At 42.1% G+C, this 22,234-nt stretch overlaps 2 protein-coding genes and 2 long non-coding RNA genes across 8 annotated transcripts in view; 2 read left to right on the plus strand and 2 right to left on the minus strand.

Moving 5' to 3' along the window:
* Positions 1 to 22,234, minus strand: part of LOC131498508 (uncharacterized) — a 147,821-nt gene that overhangs the window by 87,967 nt on the left and 37,620 nt on the right. The window lies entirely within an intron of this gene.
* Positions 1,498 to 9,602, plus strand: KRT20 (keratin 20). The gene is made up of 8 exons (XM_058705774.1): positions 1,498 to 1,928; positions 3,533 to 3,615; positions 4,902 to 5,058; positions 5,336 to 5,497; positions 5,631 to 5,756; positions 6,678 to 6,898; positions 7,709 to 7,758; positions 8,284 to 9,602. Exons 1-8 carry the CDS (start codon positions 1,524 to 1,526, stop codon positions 8,379 to 8,381), a joined length of 1,302 nt encoding a protein of 433 aa, XP_058561757.1. The 5' UTR covers positions 1,498 to 1,523; the 3' UTR covers positions 8,382 to 9,602.
* Positions 9,805 to 17,457, minus strand: LOC131498510 (uncharacterized). Its single transcript, XR_009255447.1, has 3 exons — positions 16,333 to 17,457; positions 10,633 to 13,312; positions 9,805 to 10,392 (listed from the first exon to the last, which is right to left on the minus strand). It is a non-coding gene; the product is annotated as an uncharacterized LOC131498510 (long non-coding RNA).
* Positions 15,361 to 20,925, plus strand: KRT12 (keratin 12). The gene is made up of 8 exons (XM_058705767.1): positions 15,361 to 16,005; positions 16,390 to 16,472; positions 17,451 to 17,607; positions 18,481 to 18,642; positions 18,741 to 18,866; positions 19,008 to 19,228; positions 19,879 to 19,949; positions 20,491 to 20,925. The coding sequence occupies exons 1-8, from the start codon at positions 15,394 to 15,396 to the stop codon at positions 20,580 to 20,582; spliced, it is 1,524 nt and encodes a 507-aa protein (XP_058561750.1). The 5' UTR covers positions 15,361 to 15,393; the 3' UTR covers positions 20,583 to 20,925.

The following is a 22,234-nucleotide window of genomic DNA, read 5'->3' on the forward strand; positions in this document are numbered from 1 at the left end:
GCCTGGAGCTTGCTTTGGATTCTGTGTCTCCCTCTCTCTCTGCCCCTACCCCACTCATGCTCACTCGCTCGCTCTCTCTCTCAAAAATAAGTAAACATTAAAAAAAATTTTTTTTAAGTTTTTCACTAAAGATTTTATTTTTTTTTTTAATTTTTTTTTTCAACATTTTTTATTTATTTTTGGGACAGAGAGAGACAGAGCATGAACGGGGGAGGGGCAGAGAGAGAGGGAGACACAGAATCGGAAACAGGCTCCAGGCTCCGAGCCATCAGCCCAGAGCCTGACGCGGGGCTCGAACTCACGGACCGCGAGATCGTGACCTGGCTGAAGTCGGACGCTTAACCGACTGCGCCACCCAGGCGCCCCATAGAATTGTCATCGTCAAAAACGCTGGTGAGGACGTGGAGAAAAGGGAACCCTGTGCACCGTTGGTGGTAATGTAAAGTGGTGCAGCCACTATGGAAATTAATATGGAGGTTCTTCAAAAATTAAATATAGAATTACCATATGATCCAACAATCCCAGTTCTGGGTATATATCCAAAGGAAATAAAAATCACTATCTCAAAGGCATCTGATCTCCTATGTTCATTGCAGCATTATTCACAATAGCCAAGATATAGAAACAGCTTAAAAAGATTCACAAAAAGATGAATGGCTAAAGAAGATCACACACACACACACACACACACACACACACACACACTGAAATATTATTCAGTCACGAAAAAGAAGGGAACCCTGCAACAACATAGATGGACCCTGGGGGCATTATGTTAAGTGAAATAAGCCAGACAGAGAGGACAAATATTATATGTGGAATCTTAAGGACAGAAAAAAAAGGCGAGCTCATAGAAACAGGGGCTGCCAGGTCCTGGGGGGTTGGGAAAATAGGGAGAGGTAAAAGAATACAAACTTTCAGCTTTTAGATGAATAAGGTCTGAGGATCTAATGCAAAATATGGTGACCGTAGTTGATAACACTGTACTGTATACTTGGAATTTATGAAAAAGAAGAACTTAAATGCTCTCACCAAAAAGAAAATGATAAATTAAAAAAGATTTTAAAACATTGTTCTTTTAAACCAGTGTAGCTTACTATTATGTACCTATGTCTGTTTCTTTAGGTATCTAAATTATTCACAGGGTTTGCAAATATTCTTTATGTGTGTATTATGATTAAAAAAAAAATCTGCCAAGGCAGGTGCAAGGGCTAAAAGAATACATCTTCTGGTTTCCTTTTGTTGTCTCTGTTTAAAAAAAAGGAATCGCCCCTGAGAAAAGCCTCTAAGGAATGCCTCTAGGCGTAGTTTCTGGAATGAAATGGAACAGACTGCCGTACAAAGAGAAAAAGAAAACACACAGCAAGGCAAGGTGGACAGCGGTGTGAGTCCTGCGGTGAGGTGTCAGCAGAGGAGGTGTTCCTTTCCTACGAACTGTATAAAAGGTCAGCTCATCCACCACCCAGAGGCAGAATCTGCTCCAGCCATCCTGAAGCTTCAGGTGCTCCCTCCTACCATCTCCAATGGAATTCACCGGCAGAAGCTTCCACAGAAGCCTGAGTTCCTCCTTGCAAGGTCCTGCACTCAGCATGAGAGGTTCCATGTATGGGAAGGGAGGCATGCAGCACTTTGGGGCGGCACCCAGCGTCTATGGGGGGGCTGGAGGCCAGGGCATCCGCATCTCGACCTCCAGACCCATGGTGGGCTATGGGAGTGATCTCACCAGAGGAGACGTGTTTGCTGGCAATGATAAGATGACCATGCAGAACCTAAACGACCGCCTAGCAAGCTACCTGGAGAAAGTACACTCCCTGGAGCAGTCCAACTCCAAACTCGAACTGCTGATCAAGCAGTGGTATGAAACAAACACACCCGGCATCAGGGACGACAGTGCATATTACCAACAAATAAAAGAGCTGCAAAACCAGGTAAGGGATGATGCCTTTGTTTTCCACTCCACTGCTGAGCTGCACGGTATACCAAGGGGGCATCTATGTTAGGTGGGTGCAAATAGATGTCAGAAAGCAAATTAGGCTGAAATGCTATATCTATAAAAATGGTGAATTCCATAATCTACCCTTAGTGGTTGAATAGCTGACTACATAACTGGATGACTGTAAATCATACTTTGTTAACTTTTTACAATATAGTTACATGGAAAATATGAAAATGTTACCCTCCAGTCTTGTAATCTGTATTTTTGTCACAGTTTACCAGGACACAGCTAAGTGGATAGTAAAAAGTTTTTCTAAGGAGAGCTAAAATTTTTATGTGATGATAAATCTTTTTTTTCACCCAGTTCCCATTAACTTGTGAATTCCCAGTCTATGCAGAGATGCTCCTCCTTTAATTTATGTAAATTTGTAATATTAGTATTAAGACACCATATGAAAAATTTCAATGATGAAGTGACCCAGGGTGGAAATAAGGGGAAGGGATGTAGGTATTCGTGAGGTCCAGATTTTTCAATGCCCTGTTTAATAATCCCATCATCAGTTCAGAAGCCGCTTCTACAGCAATAAGATGTTCTATTGCCCCCAACTCAAATTTGTTGCAATTATATCACAGCCTACTCCCACATTATCGGAGAAAGGTGGAGTTCTATTTATCAACTGTGTAATAAAGGGAGTGAACTTTGCTCCAAAGTGAAGGGCACTTATGACACGAGCACTTGCTCTGCTTTAAAATTCGTATCTAATCGAGGAAAGAATCCCTTTCACTTTCATTCCTATTTTAACATTCATATTCCTTTATAGCAAAGGTCACCTCCTTGGTGGCCTCAGTATACAAAGAAAGGCAGCTGGATCTGCTGAAAGACACAGACCATTGTAACATCTTCTACAAGCAGCCTGGATCCATATATATCTTAGGGAACGCACCCATTCGGGAACCCCTTTTTTAAGATCAAGGGCTTATCCATCCTGACAGCTTCAGTGCCCAACACAACTCTCACACAGCAAAGTGTCCATTCATTCAGCCAATAGTTGGTAGATACTAAGTGCTGGACACTATGCTGAGCATTGGGGAATATGGACACATAATGTGATTTGGAGGAACAGACACAAAGACTTAATCCACACAGAGGGATAGATGCTAGCAAGGAGGGCCCTATAGGGCAGTGAGAACACAGGCAATTCATCCAGTCCTGCCTTGAAGAAATCACTGAGACCTCCTTGAGGCAACGATGTAGAAGGTGAGACATGGAGGAGAAGTTGTTCACCAAGTGAGAAAGGCTAACAGGAATATTCTCAGCAGGAACAACATCAAGGGGAAGGCACTAGATAAAGTTTGATGGTTCGAGTTGAATGAAATTCTTCCTTTTGTAAAACCATAAGAAAGCTCACCTAACCCTGGGACCAGAGTTGTATTTTATGACTCGATTATGTTAAATGCCCATATCATTGCCCTTCCTATTTTCATGGTTGAAAGGAACATCATCTTTGATAGAATAGTGGTTGTATCTGAAGATAAACTCAATCATTTGAAACTTTTTTCCAGTTGAAAATGTCATTCTTTCTCATGTATTTTCCAGATTAAAAGTGTACAACTGCAAAATTTTCACTGTGTCCTGAAAATTGATAATGCCAAACTAGCTGCTGAGGACCTCAGGCTGAAGTAGGTTCTAGCACCATGGTAAAACTTCCTGGAAAAGGATTCCTTTTAGCTGTGCCTCATGACATTCAGCTTTCCACATTCTTGTTGGTAAAGGAGCTACCTTAAGTAATTTCAGGATCTGGGAGTTTGAAGGGTGGTAGAAGTTATCTGGTCCAGCCCAGCACTCAGGGCTAGACTTCCCTCTCCCACATTCTTAATATTTTTCACTGGTTAGCTCTAGTCGCTAGAACATTCTTTTTTAGTAACCCTTCATCTACCTTTTCACCCACTGAGCCTAACTGTGCCCTTTGGAGTGACACCAAAGCAATTTAAAACTCCCCTTCTGCATAGGTGCCCTTCTCTTATCTGAAGCAAGACATTTGTCTATGCTCAGTGATTCCCCAAGTGAGTCATCCATGCTTCCCGGAGTGCCTGCAAATGTACAGCCCAAGTTCCAGGGATGACCTTTGATGCTTCTGAGTCTGCTGGTGTTTTACAATAGGGTCTGACCAACCAAATAAGTAGGACTATGATTAAAGCAGCTCAGATCGTGTTCACTCTCTTGCAGCCATATCACACTACATGTGATCAGAACTATTCCTCATAAATGGCTCCTATACTAGGGCTTTCTCATCCTGAATGTGTACCATGCATTGGTACTAAAAACTCCTTTGTGGCTTAAAAGGGTAGCATTTTAATGCTACAAAGGATCCAAAAGGAGGAAATGGGAAAGCAAATCCGAAGACTAAAGCAGTAAACTTTTGTTCATTCCAATTATACCAAGTCAATATCTGGGTGTTCCACTGCATTATCATTTTTTTTAAGTTTTGCTACTTCAATAAAAATGGAGTAGGTAAGATTTTGGAAGAGAATCATGAATTTTTAAGATAACTCACTTTGGATGCATCTGCTTACAAAGTAATAAAAATAATAAATTGATCACGTGCATTCATTAAGTAAATCTAACCATTATTTAATATCAATAATGAGAATCTTTTGCTGACACATTAATTAAAGCAAATTTTTTTTTTTATTTCCTTAAAAATATATTCGAGAATTTAGGAACTTTTAAGAGTTATTTTGGATTGCTTTTTTTACCAATCACTCCAAATTACAGAGATTATATTATGGAGCAAATTATCTGATTCCTGGGTTCCCATGAACATTTTTGATATGTATAAAGGATACAATGTATTGAAATTGATCTCCTCACATACCACGTAAAAATATCTCATTATATTAGGACTATCTGTTCTATAATGGCTTCTGGAGGACTCAATTATCCCTGCATACCAATTAATTCACAGGTATGAGGCTGAGAGGGAGATGCGCCTGACAGTGGAGAGTGATATCCAAGGCCTGAATAAGGTCTCGGCTGATCTATCCCTAAGTAGAACAGACTTGGAGATTCAAGTTAAAGAACTGACTAAAGACCTGGATCTCCTCAAAAAAGAACATCAGGAGGTGAGGCCATGCTCAGAAGCAGTGTTGGGAATGATAGAAATGGCTCTAATAACGATAATCAGGAGGGGGGAGTTGGTAAGAAGATGACAACAATAAGGGTATGAGCTGTCAGGGTTCAATGACTTAGAGCAGTACCCGCACTACAATAAGCCCTACCTAAATTATTTTCTTTCTTTTTTACTCATTCCCCATGAAAGAAGCCATAAGACTTACTCTTTCTGCCCAGCCTCATCTGAGAACGTGCCTCAGACTATAATTAGGATTTTCACTCTTGTAGGAAGTAGACAGCCTACGCAGACATTTGGGCAATACTGTATGTGTAGAAGTGGATGCTGCTCCAGGCCTGGAGCTTGGCACCATCATGAATGAATTGAGGCAGAAGTACGAAACAATAGTCCAGGAGAACCTTCAGAAGGCCAAGGAACAGTTTGAGACACAGGTAATAGCATAATTCCAAAGGGTAAGTAAGCAACTATGTAGAAGCTGTCCTTCAAAAAAAAGATAACTCATGTTCTTTCTTTTCTGTCTCTCCTTACTCACTTTTTTTTTTTTTTTCATTTTTGGAACTTTAGACTCAACTTCTGCAGCAACAAGTCACAGGGAGCACTCAAGAGATAAAAGACAATGAGGCTCAAGTAAAGGAGCTGAGACACACCTACCGGAACCTAGAGATCGAACTCCAGTCCCACCTCAGTATGGTAAAGCACATCTAACTTCACACTCTCAATGTAGTGTATGCTTACTAAGTGCCTGTGTGAGGAACTCTGGGGATGCAGAAAACTCTAGGAAATAACCCCTCACCCTTGCAGGGCTGGCAGGGAAACAGGCCAAACCACCGATTATAATTAAAACACAGAAAGAAATCAAGGACAAGGGCAATGTACTGCAAGGATGCAGAGGGGCAAGTAGACCTGGAAGAAGACCTGGAGGTCTACCTGAGTAGACATCACAGAGAAAGTGGCCTTTAAACTAGATCTTAAAATGTGAGATGAATGTGTAGTTGAACAATAGGGGTAAAGACATTTCAGGCTAAGCAAATCAGTCAGCTCCTGTCATGGTGTCTTACAATAACAACACTACCCCATCATGGGTTGGCTGCAGCTCTGCTCCATGGCATTTCCACTGTGGGGGTAAGGCTAAAGGAGGAGACCCTAGCCAGGGCATGCCAGTGTTGTTGCAGAAAGAAAAAAGCAATGGCCAGACCATGTGATAGCTCCTAAAGCTTCTCAGAAAAGGCATTTGTCAGCTTCACCTGCATTGCATTAGCCAAAGAAAGTCGCATGACCAAGCCTCCCGTCAACAGGGATGAGGAAACCTAATCCTCCACTTGGAGGGGCACCACAATCACAGGGAGAGGAGGCAAACGTTGAGAACAATAATACAACATACCACAGTAAGACAACAATGAGTGCAAGGCTAAAAACGAACAAAAGACTCCAGGAACTGGGGATCCTAGCAGCTGGCTGAGGTCGCCTAGATGGAAAGAGGGGGAAACAAAGCTAGAAATAAGAGTCATGCCCACAATGACTAGCAGTGGAAGTTCTCCTCAAATTAAATTAAAATTGAGCCACCTCTTAAGTTTTCAACTAAGAAACATCCACTTTTTCTTGTGCTCATAGAAAGAATCTTTGGAGCGTACATTAGAGGAGACCAGAGCTCGTTATGGTAGCCAATTGGCCACCATCCAGGCACTGCTGAACTCCATAGAAGTCCAAATGACACAGATTTGGAGTGATACAGAACGCCAGAACAAGGAGTACAATATCCTCCTTGACATAAAGACCCGGCTTGAGCAGGAAATTGCTACTTACCGCCGCCTTCTGGAAGGAGAAGATGTCACGTAAGGCTCTTAGAATCAAGGGATATGTGCCAGGGTCTACATGCTGTGCTATTTTAATGTCTACATATTACACTGTCACTCATTCCCCAGCACCAATGCAATCCCTAGCACAAAAGCAATTACACATGCGCCACCAACAACAAAACAAAAATATACCAAAAGTACACCCATCCTCCAAATACCAAGTATGTGTAGGACCGACTTAGAAGATGGTTCTACAGTAGATGATACAGATTATGCTTTGCTAATTTTTATGATTAATACATAATTGAATAACTTTTAACACAACAATAACTTTTAAAAATCCTCATTGAGAGTTCATGAAATGAACAACAGAGTTTGAGACCAGTTTGAGAATCATCAGTATTGCCATAGCAACTGTCTTCAACTACCACACCCAAGAAACTCAGTAAGAGAACACAAGATTTAAACTTCCACTGTAATTTTGTTATTATTTTTATTACAAAAACTTCTAGCACAGGGTAAACAGGTCAGTTTTGGAGCTATCTATCTATCTATCTATCTGTATATATAGAGAGAGATAGATAGAGATAGATAGATATCTGTATATATAGATAGATAGAGATATAGAGATATCTGTATAGATAAATAGAGAGAGAGAGAGAGAGAGAGAGAGAGAGAGAGAGAGAGAGAGAGAGAGAGAGATGGTAAAGGGGGGAATGCAAACACAGCATTAAAACACACATCACGCAGACTTTATTTTGAAACAAAAAAGGCAGGACAGTGCTTCATTTTCAAAATGGTGATAACACCTTTTCCTGTCTCTTTTTCTTTTCTTAAAAAATACAGACAGACAAACACAACTATAGAGCATCTGCCGAGCACCCTGGAGGAGAAAGGTAAGTGTTCTAATTTCACACATTTCCTGTAAGACTGAATTCTCACTCAGCAGCTTACCACTTATTAAATGCCACTGGTGAAAAGTAAAGAGAGATCGGTTTTCAAGTCAGCAGATATTACCCTAGGGATTCTAAAAATCAGGCACGTCATATAAAGAAACCCCCAACATGGGAAGTTTGTCATACTCCCACAACAGGGTAGTTTTCTCGGCCCAAGCTATTACCGTTCTGAGACATCCTGGGATCATGAAAGGGAAAAAAAATAAGATGAAAAAGTACATTTGGCTTAATTCGATATTGTATCTTTCTCTTTGGGGTGGGGAGAGAAGAAAATTTGTGAATTTGGAGACAGTGACATTTTCGGCATTTATTTATAAATTTGACAAGATTATTTAAGAAAAAGAATGGGTTTCTTTTCTTTTCAGGAAAAAATACATGTAAAACCATGATGGTTTAGAACTGAATATTATAAGTCAGCAGAGGCATGTTCCTGAATTAACATTTTATACTTAAATCTAAATTCAGATGTGAAGAGAAAAAGGAAGATTAAGACGATTGTGGAAGAAGTGGTGGACGGCAAGGTTGTGTCGTGTGAAACCAAAGAGATGGAAGAAGATGTGTAAACAGTTGCCGGGAGATGCTGCTGAGGGTTTGAAAGACATGTAGACATAATTTTTGCTCCCTACAAGAAAGTGGCCATCAGAAAGCGCTATTAAAAATGTGTAGTGATCAGAAGCGGGGGAAAGCCCATTTATCAGTCTCTATAACTGAATATAGATGTTTTATTCAGAGGAGTTGCAAACTGCCTACAAAAATAAAACCCAGTGAGCACTAGGACATTTAAAACCTCATTACCGCCATCTTTACCATGAAACACATTGGGTATAAGCTATAGATCACCTAATATCAATTTGTTAACGTTCCTGAAAATTATAGCACATTTGAATTATACTAAACTTTGCAGAGCAGAGGAGTCCCTGCAAATTGCAAATAAACCACTCTCTAATCTTTCCTGTTTCCGAATTACAAAATCTCCTTTCGGGGGCCTCTGGATTCTTAATTGAGCCAATTTCTTGGTTAATTTCATTGGATTTTTGATATTGGTATAATCCTGCTAGCTTTGAGTTACATCTGCTTTCTTTTCCATTGTCTTCATTGCCTTTTAAAATTCACCTCAGCTCAGGGCACCTGGGTGGCACAAGTCAGTTAAGTGTCCGAATTCAGCTCAGGTCATCATCTCATGGTCCATGAGTTTGAGCCCCAAATGGGGCTCTCTGCTGTCAGCACAGAGCCCGTTTCAGATCCTCTGTCTCCCTCTCTCTCTGCCCCTCCCCACTGCTTCTCTCTCTCTCTCTCTCTCTCTCTCTCTCTCTCTCTCTCTCTCTCACTCTCACACACACACACAAAATAAATACATAAACTTAAAAAAAAAAACCAACTCAACTCAGCTCTTCGAATAATTTGAGAGTCAGACTCCGATTTCAAATGCTGAGCAGAATAAGAATGAAGCACATCAGGCTTGAAATGGGAATAGATTAGGGGCACAGGTCAATATCAGACTCTTGATTTCAGCTAATGTCACGATCCCAGGGTCCTAGGATCAAGCCCTCAAGCCCTGGGTTGGGCTCTGTGCTGAACCTAGAGCCTGCTTAAGATTCTCTTGTTCTAGGGGCACCTGGATGGCTCAGTCGGTTGGGCGTCCGACTTCGGCTCAGGTCATGATCTCCCACTCCATGAGTTCAAGCCCCGCATCAGGCTCTGTAATGATAGCTTGGAGCCTGGAGCCTGCTTCGGATTCTGTGTCTCCCTCTCTCTCTGCTCCTCCCCTGCTCATGCTCTGTCTCTGTCTCAAAAATAAATAAAAACTTAAAAAAAAAATTCTCCCTTCTCTTTCTCTCTCCCTCTGCCCATCTCCTCCACTCATGCTTTCTGTTTCTAAAATAAAAAACAAAAAAAAATTAAAAAAAAGAAATGGGAGTAGATTAAACACAAAATTAGTGAAAACCTTCTCAAGGCAGAATGCTTCTCCTTATGATAAAACTGCATAAATCATCAGGTGTTCTCTTTCTTTATGGGGTGAATGTATGTTATGAAATATTTCTCACTATTTTTTTTAAATAATAGCCTTAATGAGATAAAATTCATACACCATAAAATTCATCCTCATAAAGTACACAATTCAGTGGTCTTCAGGATGTTCACAGGATTGTGCAACCATCATTACTGTCTAGTTTTAGGACATTTTCATCATTCAGAAAAGAAACCCCAGAAGTGCCTGGTGGCACAGTTCATTAAGCGTCAGACTCTGCATTTTGGCTAAGGTCATGATCTCAGGGTCATGGGATCAAGCCCCTCAGCACAGAGCCTGCTTTGGATTCTCTCTCTCCCTCTCTCTCTACCTCTCTCTGTGTGTGTCTCTCAAAATAAACATTAAACAAAAGAAAAGAAACCCCAGTAGGAGTCACCCCCCACTTCTCTTCCCCCCAGTTTTGGCAACCAAATCCACTTCTATGGATTTGCTTACTCTGGACATTTCAAATAAATGGAATCAAATAATTTGTTCTTTTGTACAGAAATGTTTGTAGCAGCATTATCCATAAGCCCAAAGTAGAAACAACTCAAATGTTGGGGCGCCTGGGTGGCGCAGTCGGTTAAGCGTCCGACTTCAACCAGGTCACGATCTCGTGGTCCGTGAGTTCGAGCCCCGCGTCAGGCTCTGGGCTGATGGCTCGGAGCCTGGAGGCTGTTTCCAATTCTGTGTCTCCCTCTCTCTCTGCCCCTCCCCCGTTCATGCTCTGTCTCTCTCTGTCCCAAAAATAAATAAAAAACGTTGAAAAAAAAAAAAAAAAAGAAACAACTCAAATGTCCATCAACTGATCGATGGATAAACAAAATGCAGTAGGTCCCACAACAGAATATTATTTGGCAACTTATACACAGTGCAAAGAGATGAACCTTGAAGACACTATGCTGAGGGAAGTCAGACCCAAAAAGATACATACTGTATTCTCACCCATTTTGCATTTCAGGAAGCAGTAACTGCCTTGCAAATGTTTACAGGAAAAATCATTTTGCCCTCTCTCGTCATATTCTAGTAAATGAACAGCTTGGATTTAAATTTTGATACATAAGTTTGTAAGTAAACAGGATTTTGAGTGTGATGATATTGAAAATAATAATGTGATTTGCTTACAGATAATAGTATCTACCATTTATTGAGCACTTACTATGAGCAAACCGGTATGCATGGCATTTTATATGCATTTCTCATTTAATCCTCACACTGACACCATGAAGTAGAAGTTATTAAGTTGAATCATATGATCTTGCCAATACGTGATCATTTTTTACCTTTAAAAAATAGCAATTTCATATGGGTTGGCCTTATTCTATTATCCCCATTTTATGAACGAGGATTATATATGAAGATATGAAATCAGTCTCCCAAAGTTACAGTTACCAAGTCATGGAGCAAGACTGAACCTCAGGACTGTTTGTCTGAAGTCATGATACCCTTATAAGCAATTAATTACACAACAGTGAATTCTTTTTCTCCTACCGAAACACATTCCAAAATAGTCTGTAACTTTGACATGCAAATACTGAAACTGAGTCTGATTAGTAAAAACCCTACAGGAGGTGGGGATTGAAATTCACTAGGCATGACCATCATCAATATGACAATTATTGCCCACGGCCCTAGGCAATAATGATACTTTGTTCAAAAGTTAGGATTACTATTAACTGAATTTCCTATCATAAAAATGAAAACTAATCCTTGCCTTTGGGTCAATCTCTAGTTTCTTCCAAACAATCTTTCGAATTTCGAAAGCAGTGAAACACTACATACATGTGGAACCAGATGGCTCTACCTCTGGTTCTTCCAGTAGTTACTGTGTGAAGGTGAAGTGTTAATCTCCATATCTATACTTCTTATACCAGCTAGGACACGGAACAGCATGACCCTATTTCTGACAGGCATACAGATCCAGAGAAGATCTGTAGTCCCTAAATATGGGTCTCTTTATCACGCATTGGAATTTCATGACTTCATACGAAACCATCAGTGCCGAAGTGGTCCCATCACACTGCGAGAGAAACCCCAGAGGGGAAGCTAGGATGGACTTGGGGGATTACACCTACTAAGAGCCTTATAACATCTAGAAAGAATGACATCGAATGACATAAAATCAAAACATGACCAGTGCTCTCCCTGTGCTCTCACCCTTACTGACTTGGGGACAGTCTCAAATAACAATTCCAACTTAAAGTATTAGCTAGTGCTTTTTATTTTTTAATTTCCCTTCAAACATTTGTTTTCTCTCCCCTAGACTCACTTCTAAGATTTGCTTCCCAGAAAAGGCAAGTATAGATACTTGAGCACAATTGTTTTAAATTTACATATAGGCATTAGAGGTGGAAAGTATACATGTCAGGACAAAACCGGCTCCAAGTTCAAGAATTCAAGTTAATCATATTCCCATATCACGTGATGATATCACTAAGTTACAAGTCTGCATCTGGCACATTCCCTCCAGTCTGTAAGCAAGTAATAAACTGTTTTCATTTCTATGGCAATCACAATGGACTCCCCCTTGGTGGGGCAGGTTGGGGGGGAGCAGCTTATAAGCAAAAATTAATGACCATAACATCAAGCTCCTGTGCAGGAAGTGCAAGTTGAACTAGTACTTTATATGATCTCTGACAATGCAGTTACATGTCAAAAGAATAACTAAAACGACATTTGCCCACGCGTTTGCAGGATTTCATGTCTCGTGTCATTCTTTCGGTCTCAGCCTGTACAATGAGAAATGAAATTCAAGGAGAAAGCTTTTTTGAAAAGAAGAGCGAAAGCCCCTGGTTGATGTGCAGGGCAGAAACCCAGTCTCATGGCTGGCGGCTCTGAGTGACCCTCTGTCTTTTCTGTTTTCACCATAAGAAGCAGGGTTATGTTGTCTATAAAACACACTGCAACCTGAATCCTGTCTTTGCCACCTCCTGGCTCTGTGGCCTTGAATAAGTCACTTGACGTCGTGACCCTCAGATTGCTCCCTTGTAAAATGGGACAAAAGTGTCCAACTGAAGAGGTTGCCACAAAGGTTAAAAATAACGTCTGCAGTTTACCTGGCCCACTGTCTAGAATGTAGTAAGCCCACTATCACTATCAACGATTCAAACAAAGACAATCTCATTCAAAGTGCTTGTAATACAGATTAAAGGAACCTTTGGTAACAATTTCCATAGGAGGCTGAGGCCCCTGGTTATTTCCATTTAACACGTTTCCATTTTCTCAAGAAATGAAACCAACGGATTATGGCCTCTCTCATCAAGCAGAGTCTGCATTTGATCACTGCATCTTTTCTATATTTATTGTAAGAATATGTAGTTTCTGCAAATGTCTTGCTTAAAACCCCTTTATTTGGAAATCCCACCGGCTTGCTCTTTGTGATGTGTATAGGAGGGGGGGAAATACATCTCTTCACATGTGTCCCTTCCATCGTAAGGTAAAAGGAAGTTGTAACTGGATTTCACCCTGGGTTCATCATTCCTGTCCCTGGGAAAGCGAAAAGAAGGGTCACACAGTCCTTCCATTTGCCAGAATTGACAGTGAGTATTCCCCATAGAGGTCTGACATGGGCTTCAGGGGTAAACCCTCTGCATTTGCCCCCGTATCACCAATGGGCACTGCTGGCTCCAGCTCAAGAGCTCAGTGGGTTAAGCGGCCGTCCTCTGCTCAGGTCATGATCTCGCATTTTGTGGGTTCGAGCCCCACATTGGGCTCTGTGCTGGCAGCTCAGAGTCTGGAGCCTGCTTCGGATTCTGTGCCCCCTCTCTCTGCCTGCCCCTCCCCTGCTCATGCTCTGTCTCTCTCTCTCAAAAATAAACATTAAAAATTAAAAAAAAAAAAAAAAAGACTATTCATAGACTTAAAGAGCCTCACTTCGGGGTGCCTGGGTGGCTCAGGCTGTTGAGCATCCGACTTCGGCTCAGGTCCGGCTTCGATCTCACGGTCTGTGGGTTCGAGCCCCGCGTCGGGCTCTGTGCTGACAGCTCAGAGCCTGAAGCCTGCTTCCGATACTGTGTCTCCCTCTCTCTCTGCCCCTTCCCCGCTCTCACTTTGTCTCACTCTGTCTCTCAAAAATAAATAAATGTAAAAAAAAAAAAAAAAAAAAAAAAAAAAAAGAGCCTCACTTCCCAGGAAGTTAGAGTCAATATTTTCTGGATATTTGGAGGGGCAGCGGGCAGGGATTGAGGGTGCGAGCACTGATATAATTTTATTTTTTTTTTTTTTATTTTTTTTTTTTTTTTTTTTAAATTTTTTTTTTCAACGTTTTTTATTTATTTTTGGGACAGAGAGAGACAGAGCATGAACGGGGGAGGCGCAGAGAGAGAGGGAGACGCAGAATGGGAAACAGGCTCCAGGCTCCGAGCCATCAGCCCAGAGCCTGACGCGGGGCTCGAACTCACGGACCGCGAGATCGTGACCTGGCTGAAGTCGGACGCTTAACCGACTGCGCCACCCAGGCGCCCCACTGATATAATTTTAATACACAAAAAATCAGTTGTATTTTGATACATTAGCAATGCTGGGGGTAGAGCAGTGAACAATCAGACAGTGAAATCAGGCTCCTGATTTCATAGAGTTTACTAACAAGGTAATTCTTATGTAAAGGGAAAGCTGTTGAGAATATTCTAATATTCTACTCAAAACATAGTATTTTTCAATGTTCAAAAGGTCCCCTTTATGAATCAGAAAAAAAGAAACCATGCGACATCCTAATTCTAATCTGATGATTTAAAATCCTTGAGAATTCAAGGGCACCTGGCTCAGTTGGTTAAGTGTCCAGCTTCAGCTCGGGTCATGATCTCACTGTTCATGAGTTCAAGTCCCACATGGGGCTCTGTGCTGACAGCTGAGAGCCTGGAGCCTGCTTCAGATTCTGCATCTCCCTCTCTCTCTCCCTCTCTCTGCTCCTTGCTCTCTCTCTCTCAGAAATTAAACATTAAAAAAATTAAGAAAAAAATCCTTAAGAATTCAAATTCCTGTATGAATCTGGAAAATGCATTTATTCCCCCACCTCTCACCAGTGCGTTTCACAACTGCTTCTGAATCTATATTCCACTAGGAGATAGACTAGATCATGACTGCATGGTTTACATTTAGTTTTCCAAAGGAAACAAGTCAGAAATATGAGTGAAGAACTCTAAGAAGCTCAAGGCTGAGGACGATGTACGATTAGTTTATCCATTTGACAATCACTCATTGCCTTCCCACTGTGCCTAAGACACCGGGCAGTGCTGAGAATACAAGCAATAGAATATGTTGGAAGAGAAAAATTCCTTCTGACAACCTATCTCTACTCCACCCAGATTTCTTTTTTGTATAACAAATATATAATGGGCACAATTATTCAATTAGTTCTATACCGATAAGTTTTCAGTATGCATAAATCATGCATTTGTTGAGCTGGTCAAAAAAGGGGGAAGCACAATATTTTGAATGAGGAGAGTGAACTTTTCAACTGTAACACCCATTTCATGACCTATAAAAGGCCAACCTTTCTGCCTTGCTGACACTGCTTTCTCTCAGGTTGTAGCCCCCTTCTCCGGGCTGCGGATCTCTCCACCAGCACCATGTCCCTCTCAGTGCGCACCTCTGGGCTCTCCCGGCGGCCATCTTCCCAGAGTGGGACATCGGGCAGAGCCAGGGGCACGTCCGCTTCCATCGTTGGAAGTGGCTATGGGGGGAGCACCTTTGGCTTTGGAGACAGCTATGGGGGAGGCTTTTCTTCTGCTTCCATGTTTGGTTCTAGTTCTGGCTTTGGTGGTGGCTCTGGAATTTCCTTTGCAGGAGGACTGGGCAGTGCTTATGGGGGAGCCCTGGGTGGTGGTTCTGGAGCCCTGGGAGGTGGCTTTGGAAGCCTAGGAAGTGGCTTTGGAGGCCTGGGAGGTGGCTTTGGAGGCCTGGGAATTGGATTTGGAGGAAGCCCCGGAGGTGGCCCTGGAGGCATTCTCTCTGGCAATGATGGAGGCCTTCTTTCTGGATCAGAAAAGGAAACCATGCAAAATCTTAATGACAGATTGGCCTCCTACCTGGATAAGGTTCGAGCTCTAGAAGAGGCTAATACTGAGCTAGAAAACAAAATTCGAGAATGGTATGAAACACGAGGATCTGGGACTGGAGACCCCGGGTCCCAGAGTGATTACAGTAAATATTATCCATTGATCGAAGACCTCAGGAATAAGGTAACAATATGGTTTTCGAAGGGGCTTTGGGAGTTCCTTTTGATGTTTCTTTTTTACTATTACAATATTTTACAGTGATAAGACATGTAAAACTTAAGGTTTTTCAATTTGACTGTATTAGGAGCAATTTCTCAACTCAGGATATTTAGTTTCATTTTATCATTTATTATAAAGTGATTGTACTTCTGCTACCTTTTCTGCAAAAACATGTTTCTTGATTTTTAAATAAAATGTTGTAAATGTTTTCTTTTAAAAAGTTAAATTGCCTTAAACTCGTAATGAAATCGCAGGTTAACATCACCTAAAAATTTTCTGTCAAAAATATACCTGCATAATACTAGTATTTTCCGTCCTCATTTTGTGTGTCTCCCCCTCTTTGGCCAGATCATTTCCGCCACCATTGGAAATGCCCAGCTCATCCTGCAGATTGACAACGCGAGACTGGCTGCCGAAGACTTCAGAATGAAGTGAGTAGAACAAAAGAAAGACTGATGAGAATTGACAGGTCTCATTATTTCTTTTTAGTCCCTATTTTTCTGCCTTCGTTGATGGCAAACATTCTACCCCTCTGCAGTTCACGTGCTCTGCGCATTTGTTGTTTTGGTAAATGCACATTGGGCATTCTAGGAAGTAATCAGATTCGGACACAATTCACCTCACACATCCTTAATTATAAGGTGCTTTAGCCTAGGGCTATGATCACCATGCTGGTAATTTGCTGTTGGCTCATAACACGGATATGATATTACCACCGATGTCCCAAACCTCAATCTCCCATGCATCAAAATGAATTCATAATGTTTTTGCCCAGAAGTTAAGTGAAATTGTCTTTTTCCGGATGACACATACCACTAAAATATTAACCACACACCTATTCTGATATTCCCTCCTCCTTTCCCGTACTCCACCCTCCCAGACCTGAGGAAGAAACACTAATGCTCATCCTGCTCCATAAAATCCCCACACAGGATGTGGCAGTGCTGATGATCCTGAACCTCTGAAGTCTTGGTAAAAGCTATTAAGGAAGTAGCAGTGTTTTAAATTAAATCATGAATAAAAGTTAAGCAAAAGGACTATTATTTTATTTTCAACTGCTTTTAGGATGCCATCAGAAACCCCACCTGGAGAGGGGCCACTACTGTCTATAGCCGGGGTGGCCAGCCAAAGGGGAAACTGTTCCCTGGGACACAGTGCTACTGAGGGTCATTGCTGGCAGAAAAGTCTCACCTCATAATTTTTTCACTTCTCTCCAACTGAGCAGTAAATTACCATGAAAAAAAGGAAGGGAAAATCTTAAAAAGGAAAAAGAGCATCATACGTCATACGTCACTATGCTGCCACTTTTAAATAATCACAAGGGGCACAAGACAGCCCTGAAATGATGGCAGGGGCCTTATTCAAATGGGTGTGTGGACTCCAGGAACTGTTTTGCACTTGGTTTTCAGGTATGAGAATGAGCTGGCCCTGCGGGTGAGTGTGGAGGCCGACACCAACGGCCTGCGCAGGGTGCTGGACGAGCTGACCCTGGCCAGGGCCGACCTGGAGATGCAGATCGAGAACCTCAAGGAGGAGCTGGCCTACCTGAAGAAGAATCATGAAGAGGTCAGCTGAAAAGGCAGCTAAGCTGTTTTTCTCCCGAATTCACAAATTACAATTTCAAATTTACAAGCCTACAGTTAGACCCAATATGGATGCTATATCATGTCCCTGTTAAATTGGCCCTTTGCTTTGAATTTCTGGATGTGTGTTATGTATGGTGGTGGGATTGGTGGTGGTTTCAGTGAAAGTTTAACGGATTAGAGGTGTTTTCTGATGTTGTCATTTGCATCACTAGGTAAGAACAATCAGAATGTTAATTGTCCTGATTTAGTGATTAAAAAAAAAATATATAGTACTTTTCAAGTTCAAAAACAAAAGTCTACAAACAATACATAATGTTTTATATGTTAGAGAAACAGGTTATGCCCAGTGTAAAACTCCCATGGGACTCTGGTGTGCCACTATATCAAAAGCTGGTGTACAAAACAGACATTAATCATGACCCTGGCAATGGGTTTCTAAATTACTTTCTACTGGAAATCAATGACTGCGGTACAGTGCACAACCCTTGTACTCTCTGCAGCCCCCGTCTGGCAGCTGTGGTTGGAACCCCACTATAGCTTTCCCACCAGGCCCTCCCTTCTTCTTGGTAAAGGCCCTGGAACCCCAAGAGGCAGGGCCAACTCATCCATTTTCTATGGTAGGCACAGCCCCTAGGGCCTATGGTAAGTTTAGGGACCCAAGAAAATGTCTTAAATTCTTTTAAAATAGAAGAAAAATATGAATTTTTAGGTTAAAAAAAGTTTAATTTTTGTATTATGTCAGTACAGCAACACGGTTATGAAATAAAATGTTTAGTGTCTTTTGTGTTGGAAGAGACCCACGAAAGTCACAACGGGCCTCTGTGCCCCTCTTTTTCTCACTCTCTGTGCCCAGGAGCTCCAAACCTTCCTGGCAGGCGGCCCGGGGCAGGTCAGCGTGGAAATGGACGCTGCTCCGGGGCTGGACCTCACCAGGCTCCTCAACGACATGAGGGCGCAGTACGAGGCCATCGCTGAGCAGAATCGTAAGGACGCGGAGGCCTGGTTCGTTGAAAAGGTACCACGAACAGAAACAAAAGGCTTTGACCCACTTGCAGGAAAGAGGCGCGGGAACAGCGCCCGCTCACGTCCCTTCACCCCTGTTTGCCTCGGCAGAGCGGGGAGCTAAGGAAGGAGATCAGCATCAACACGGAGCAGCTTCAGTCCAGCAAGAGCGAGGTCACCGACCTGAGGCGTGCAGTTCAAAACCTGGAGATCGAGCTCCAGTCCCAGCTGGCCACGGTAGGGCGCGCCCGCGCAGTATCTTTTCATGACTTCCAAAGAAAACGTGCCATCCACACTAGGAAGGCCACCGGCGGGCCGCCTTCCTCATTTCAGTCCCCTCCACCGTTCTGTCTGTGCCATTTCCCTCCCACCGTGCAGAAGAAATCCCTGGAGGACTCGCTGGCGGAAGTGGAGGGCGACTACTGTGGCCAGCTGTCGCAGGTGCAGCAGCTCATCGGCAGCCTGGAGGAGCAGCTGCTCCAGGTGCGCGCCGACGCCGAGCGCCAGAACGCCGACCACCAGCGGCTGCTGAACGCCAAGGCCCGCCTGGAGCTGGAGATCGAGACCTACCGCCGCCTGCTGGACGGCGAGGCCCAAGGGTGAATAGACAGGTTGAAATGGGTTGGAAATGAGTTTAGTAGCTGACCAACAGCGGCCACCTGCTGCGCTCTGGCCAACAGAAGGCAGGGTTCTCTGGTTGATGGAAATTAACCACATCTCCTAATGACATGCCTTGGATTTGGTAAATGTCCTACACTTTGCAAAGTGCTGTCACCCGCTATCTTGAATTTTATAAAATGCTGGGATGAATAATGGCACCACAGACAAGAGGCATACTGCAAAGGAGCACTAGAAAAGTCACCCATTAGAGACCTGGTATCAATGCCCCAATGCTAAGAATGACGCATCAAATAACAGCCACCTGAGTCACCTCACAACCAACTGCAGCGAACTTTCCAAAAGGGAGCAGCAGCCTGGAATAGTGGGAAGAGCCCGGGGCTGTAAATCAGGAAATCTGACTTCTGAGAGCAGCCAGTTTGCTTCACTTTGAGAGCCCATTTTAGGCACGGTTTGAAAATAAAGGTCCACGCACTAAGTGATTCCTCTCAGGGTGCAACATTCAATCACTGTTCATCAAGAAATTTAGAAAACTAGTTTTATGCACATTTTTAGCTTAAACAGCAAACTCTTTATTTCTCCTCCTCCCAGAAAGCATCATGTGATACCATCTCCCTTGTTTTCTTTACAGCGACAGTTTTGATGAAAGTTTATATGTGACAGACTCCAAATCTCAAACACAGTCGATCGATTCCTCTAAAGGTATGCAGATTCCCTAAGAATCACTTAGAGTAAGTCAGAATCACACTTATTAATGACTAAAACTATAAGATCTCATTAAATATTGCAGTTAATAATATTAATAATTATTATTAATACTAACATTAATTATTATTAATAATTAATAATATTAATAATTTAAAGTATATTTGCATTTCTGAGCCAAGGAAAAATATTTATGCATTCCTGCAGAAAAATACACAGTCTGTACTATATAAAACTTTTGGCAAGCCCAGGAAGGGAAAAATCTACTCTACAAAGAGGTATTATGAGCATCATAACCACTTTTTAAATGTTTAAAAGGAAAAGTATTTTCATTTGTGCATAAGACAATACAGAATACATTTCATTTTCACTGAATAACATGCATTGTTTTAGAATGCAAAAGTCACTTTCACAAGTTTAAATTTAATGGATTGTATCTGCCACTATCTCACTTAAAGCTTAAGTCAAACAACAATCAATTTTGGATGAATATGTGAAACACTAACTTTCTCCCCCTTCATTCTATTTTTATCTTTAGATCCAACCAAATCCCGGAAAATCAAGACAATTGTGCAGGAAGTGGTGAATGGTGAAGTGGTCTCATCTCAAGTTCAGGAAGAACTAATATAAAATTTCATAAGATCTTCCCCAAGATTGATTCCTTAGGAACAGTAAATTTACAAGCAGAAATTATCCCTTTCAGAGTAAGATATTATATTAGTTCAATTCTACTTTTGTCTGTTCCATTTTCCTCGGATTCCCTATTCACTATGAGTCCTTTTTGCTCTTCAATTACAAATCACTATGGCCACGTTGGTCTTTCTAACAAACCAAAATTGCCTTACATCTTTCTGGACCTGCAGTAGTCTTTTCATAAACTTTCTTCTGGTGACCAGGAACATGTTTTAATCACAGGATTCTGATCAAGTAGTATGGTTTTAATAAATAAAAGATGAATGGTAATAATGTGAAATGTGTACCTTCTCTATTCCAACAATAATGTCAAGAGCATAGAGAGAGGTTTGTAAAATACTAACAGTAAAGTAGATAAACACTGAGATGAAGATGGCAAGGTTGGAGATTAAGTTAAGGAGATTCTTTTAGAGAGGTGCCTGGGTGGCTCGGTCAGTTAAGCATCTGACCTCAGCTCAGATCATGAGCTCACAGTTGGTGGGTTCGAGCCCCATATCGGGCTCTGTGCTGACAGTGCAGAGCCTGCTTGGGATTCTCCCTCTGCCTCTCTTGGCCCCTCCCCTACTTGTGCTCTCACTCTAAATACATACATACATACATACATACATACATACATACATACATACATACAGATTCTTGGTGCAGCGCCAGCCTGGGATTCTCGCTTTCTGCCCCTGCCCCATTCACATGCACCCACATGCGTGTTCTCTTTCTCTCAAAATAAATGCACTTTTAAAAAACAATTCTTTTAGAAGTTCTGTCCTTTTATCGCTTCTCGGCCTTTTGGCTAAGATCAAGTGTAGAAGTTCTGTCCTTTTTACATCAGCCAATCAAGGTTACAGCAAAATTACATTGCCCATGATGGGGGAGAACAGTTGTCCTATTCTTTTTCTAGGACCTTCTTTCATTCAGTCAAGAAACACTTATGGAACCCTTACAGTGTATAAGACTGGAGACTCAAAGGTGAATATGGTAAGATCTTTGCCTGGATGAGCTCACAATCGAGGGCAGAGATACACCTCTACCAGAAATGGTGATACAGAGAGATAAGGCAGATAGAAGTTCAAAGGACACATGGACGAAGAAGTGAACAGTTTGTCAGGGGGCAACTAATTGCTTCATACAGAAATCAACCAGGCAGAGAAGGGGAAAAGGAAACAGAGGAAACACATGTGAAAGAATACGAGGGTGTAAACAAACATTGCTTTGACGTCCCTTCTCCTATCTGGCGCCATTGAGGCCGAGGGTGGGGTTTTCATCGGGGTGGATCAGACCCATGAGTCAATAACAGGTGTCATGTTCTGGGTTGTGGCAGCAGGTGGCCAAAGTTTAAGCCTGAGTAGATGGGGGTTCAATCTGGGTTGCCAAATTCGAAACCCTAAAAGGGAAATAAGAGCAGGACTTAATGATTAAGAGCCTGGGCTCTGAAGCCAGACTGGGTTCAAATCCCGGCTCTGCCACTTCATAGTAAGTAACCTAATCCCTGTGTGCCTTAGTTTCCCCATCCATCATTGAAGTGGGTGGGTTTTGTGGAGATGAAATGAGGTAACATACATAAAACACTAGAAGCAGTCCCTGGCACCTAACAA

This window comes from Neofelis nebulosa, chromosome 16, assembly GCF_028018385.1.
Source record: "Neofelis nebulosa isolate mNeoNeb1 chromosome 16, mNeoNeb1.pri, whole genome shotgun sequence".
Lineage (NCBI taxonomy): Eukaryota > Metazoa > Chordata > Mammalia > Carnivora > Felidae > Neofelis > Neofelis nebulosa.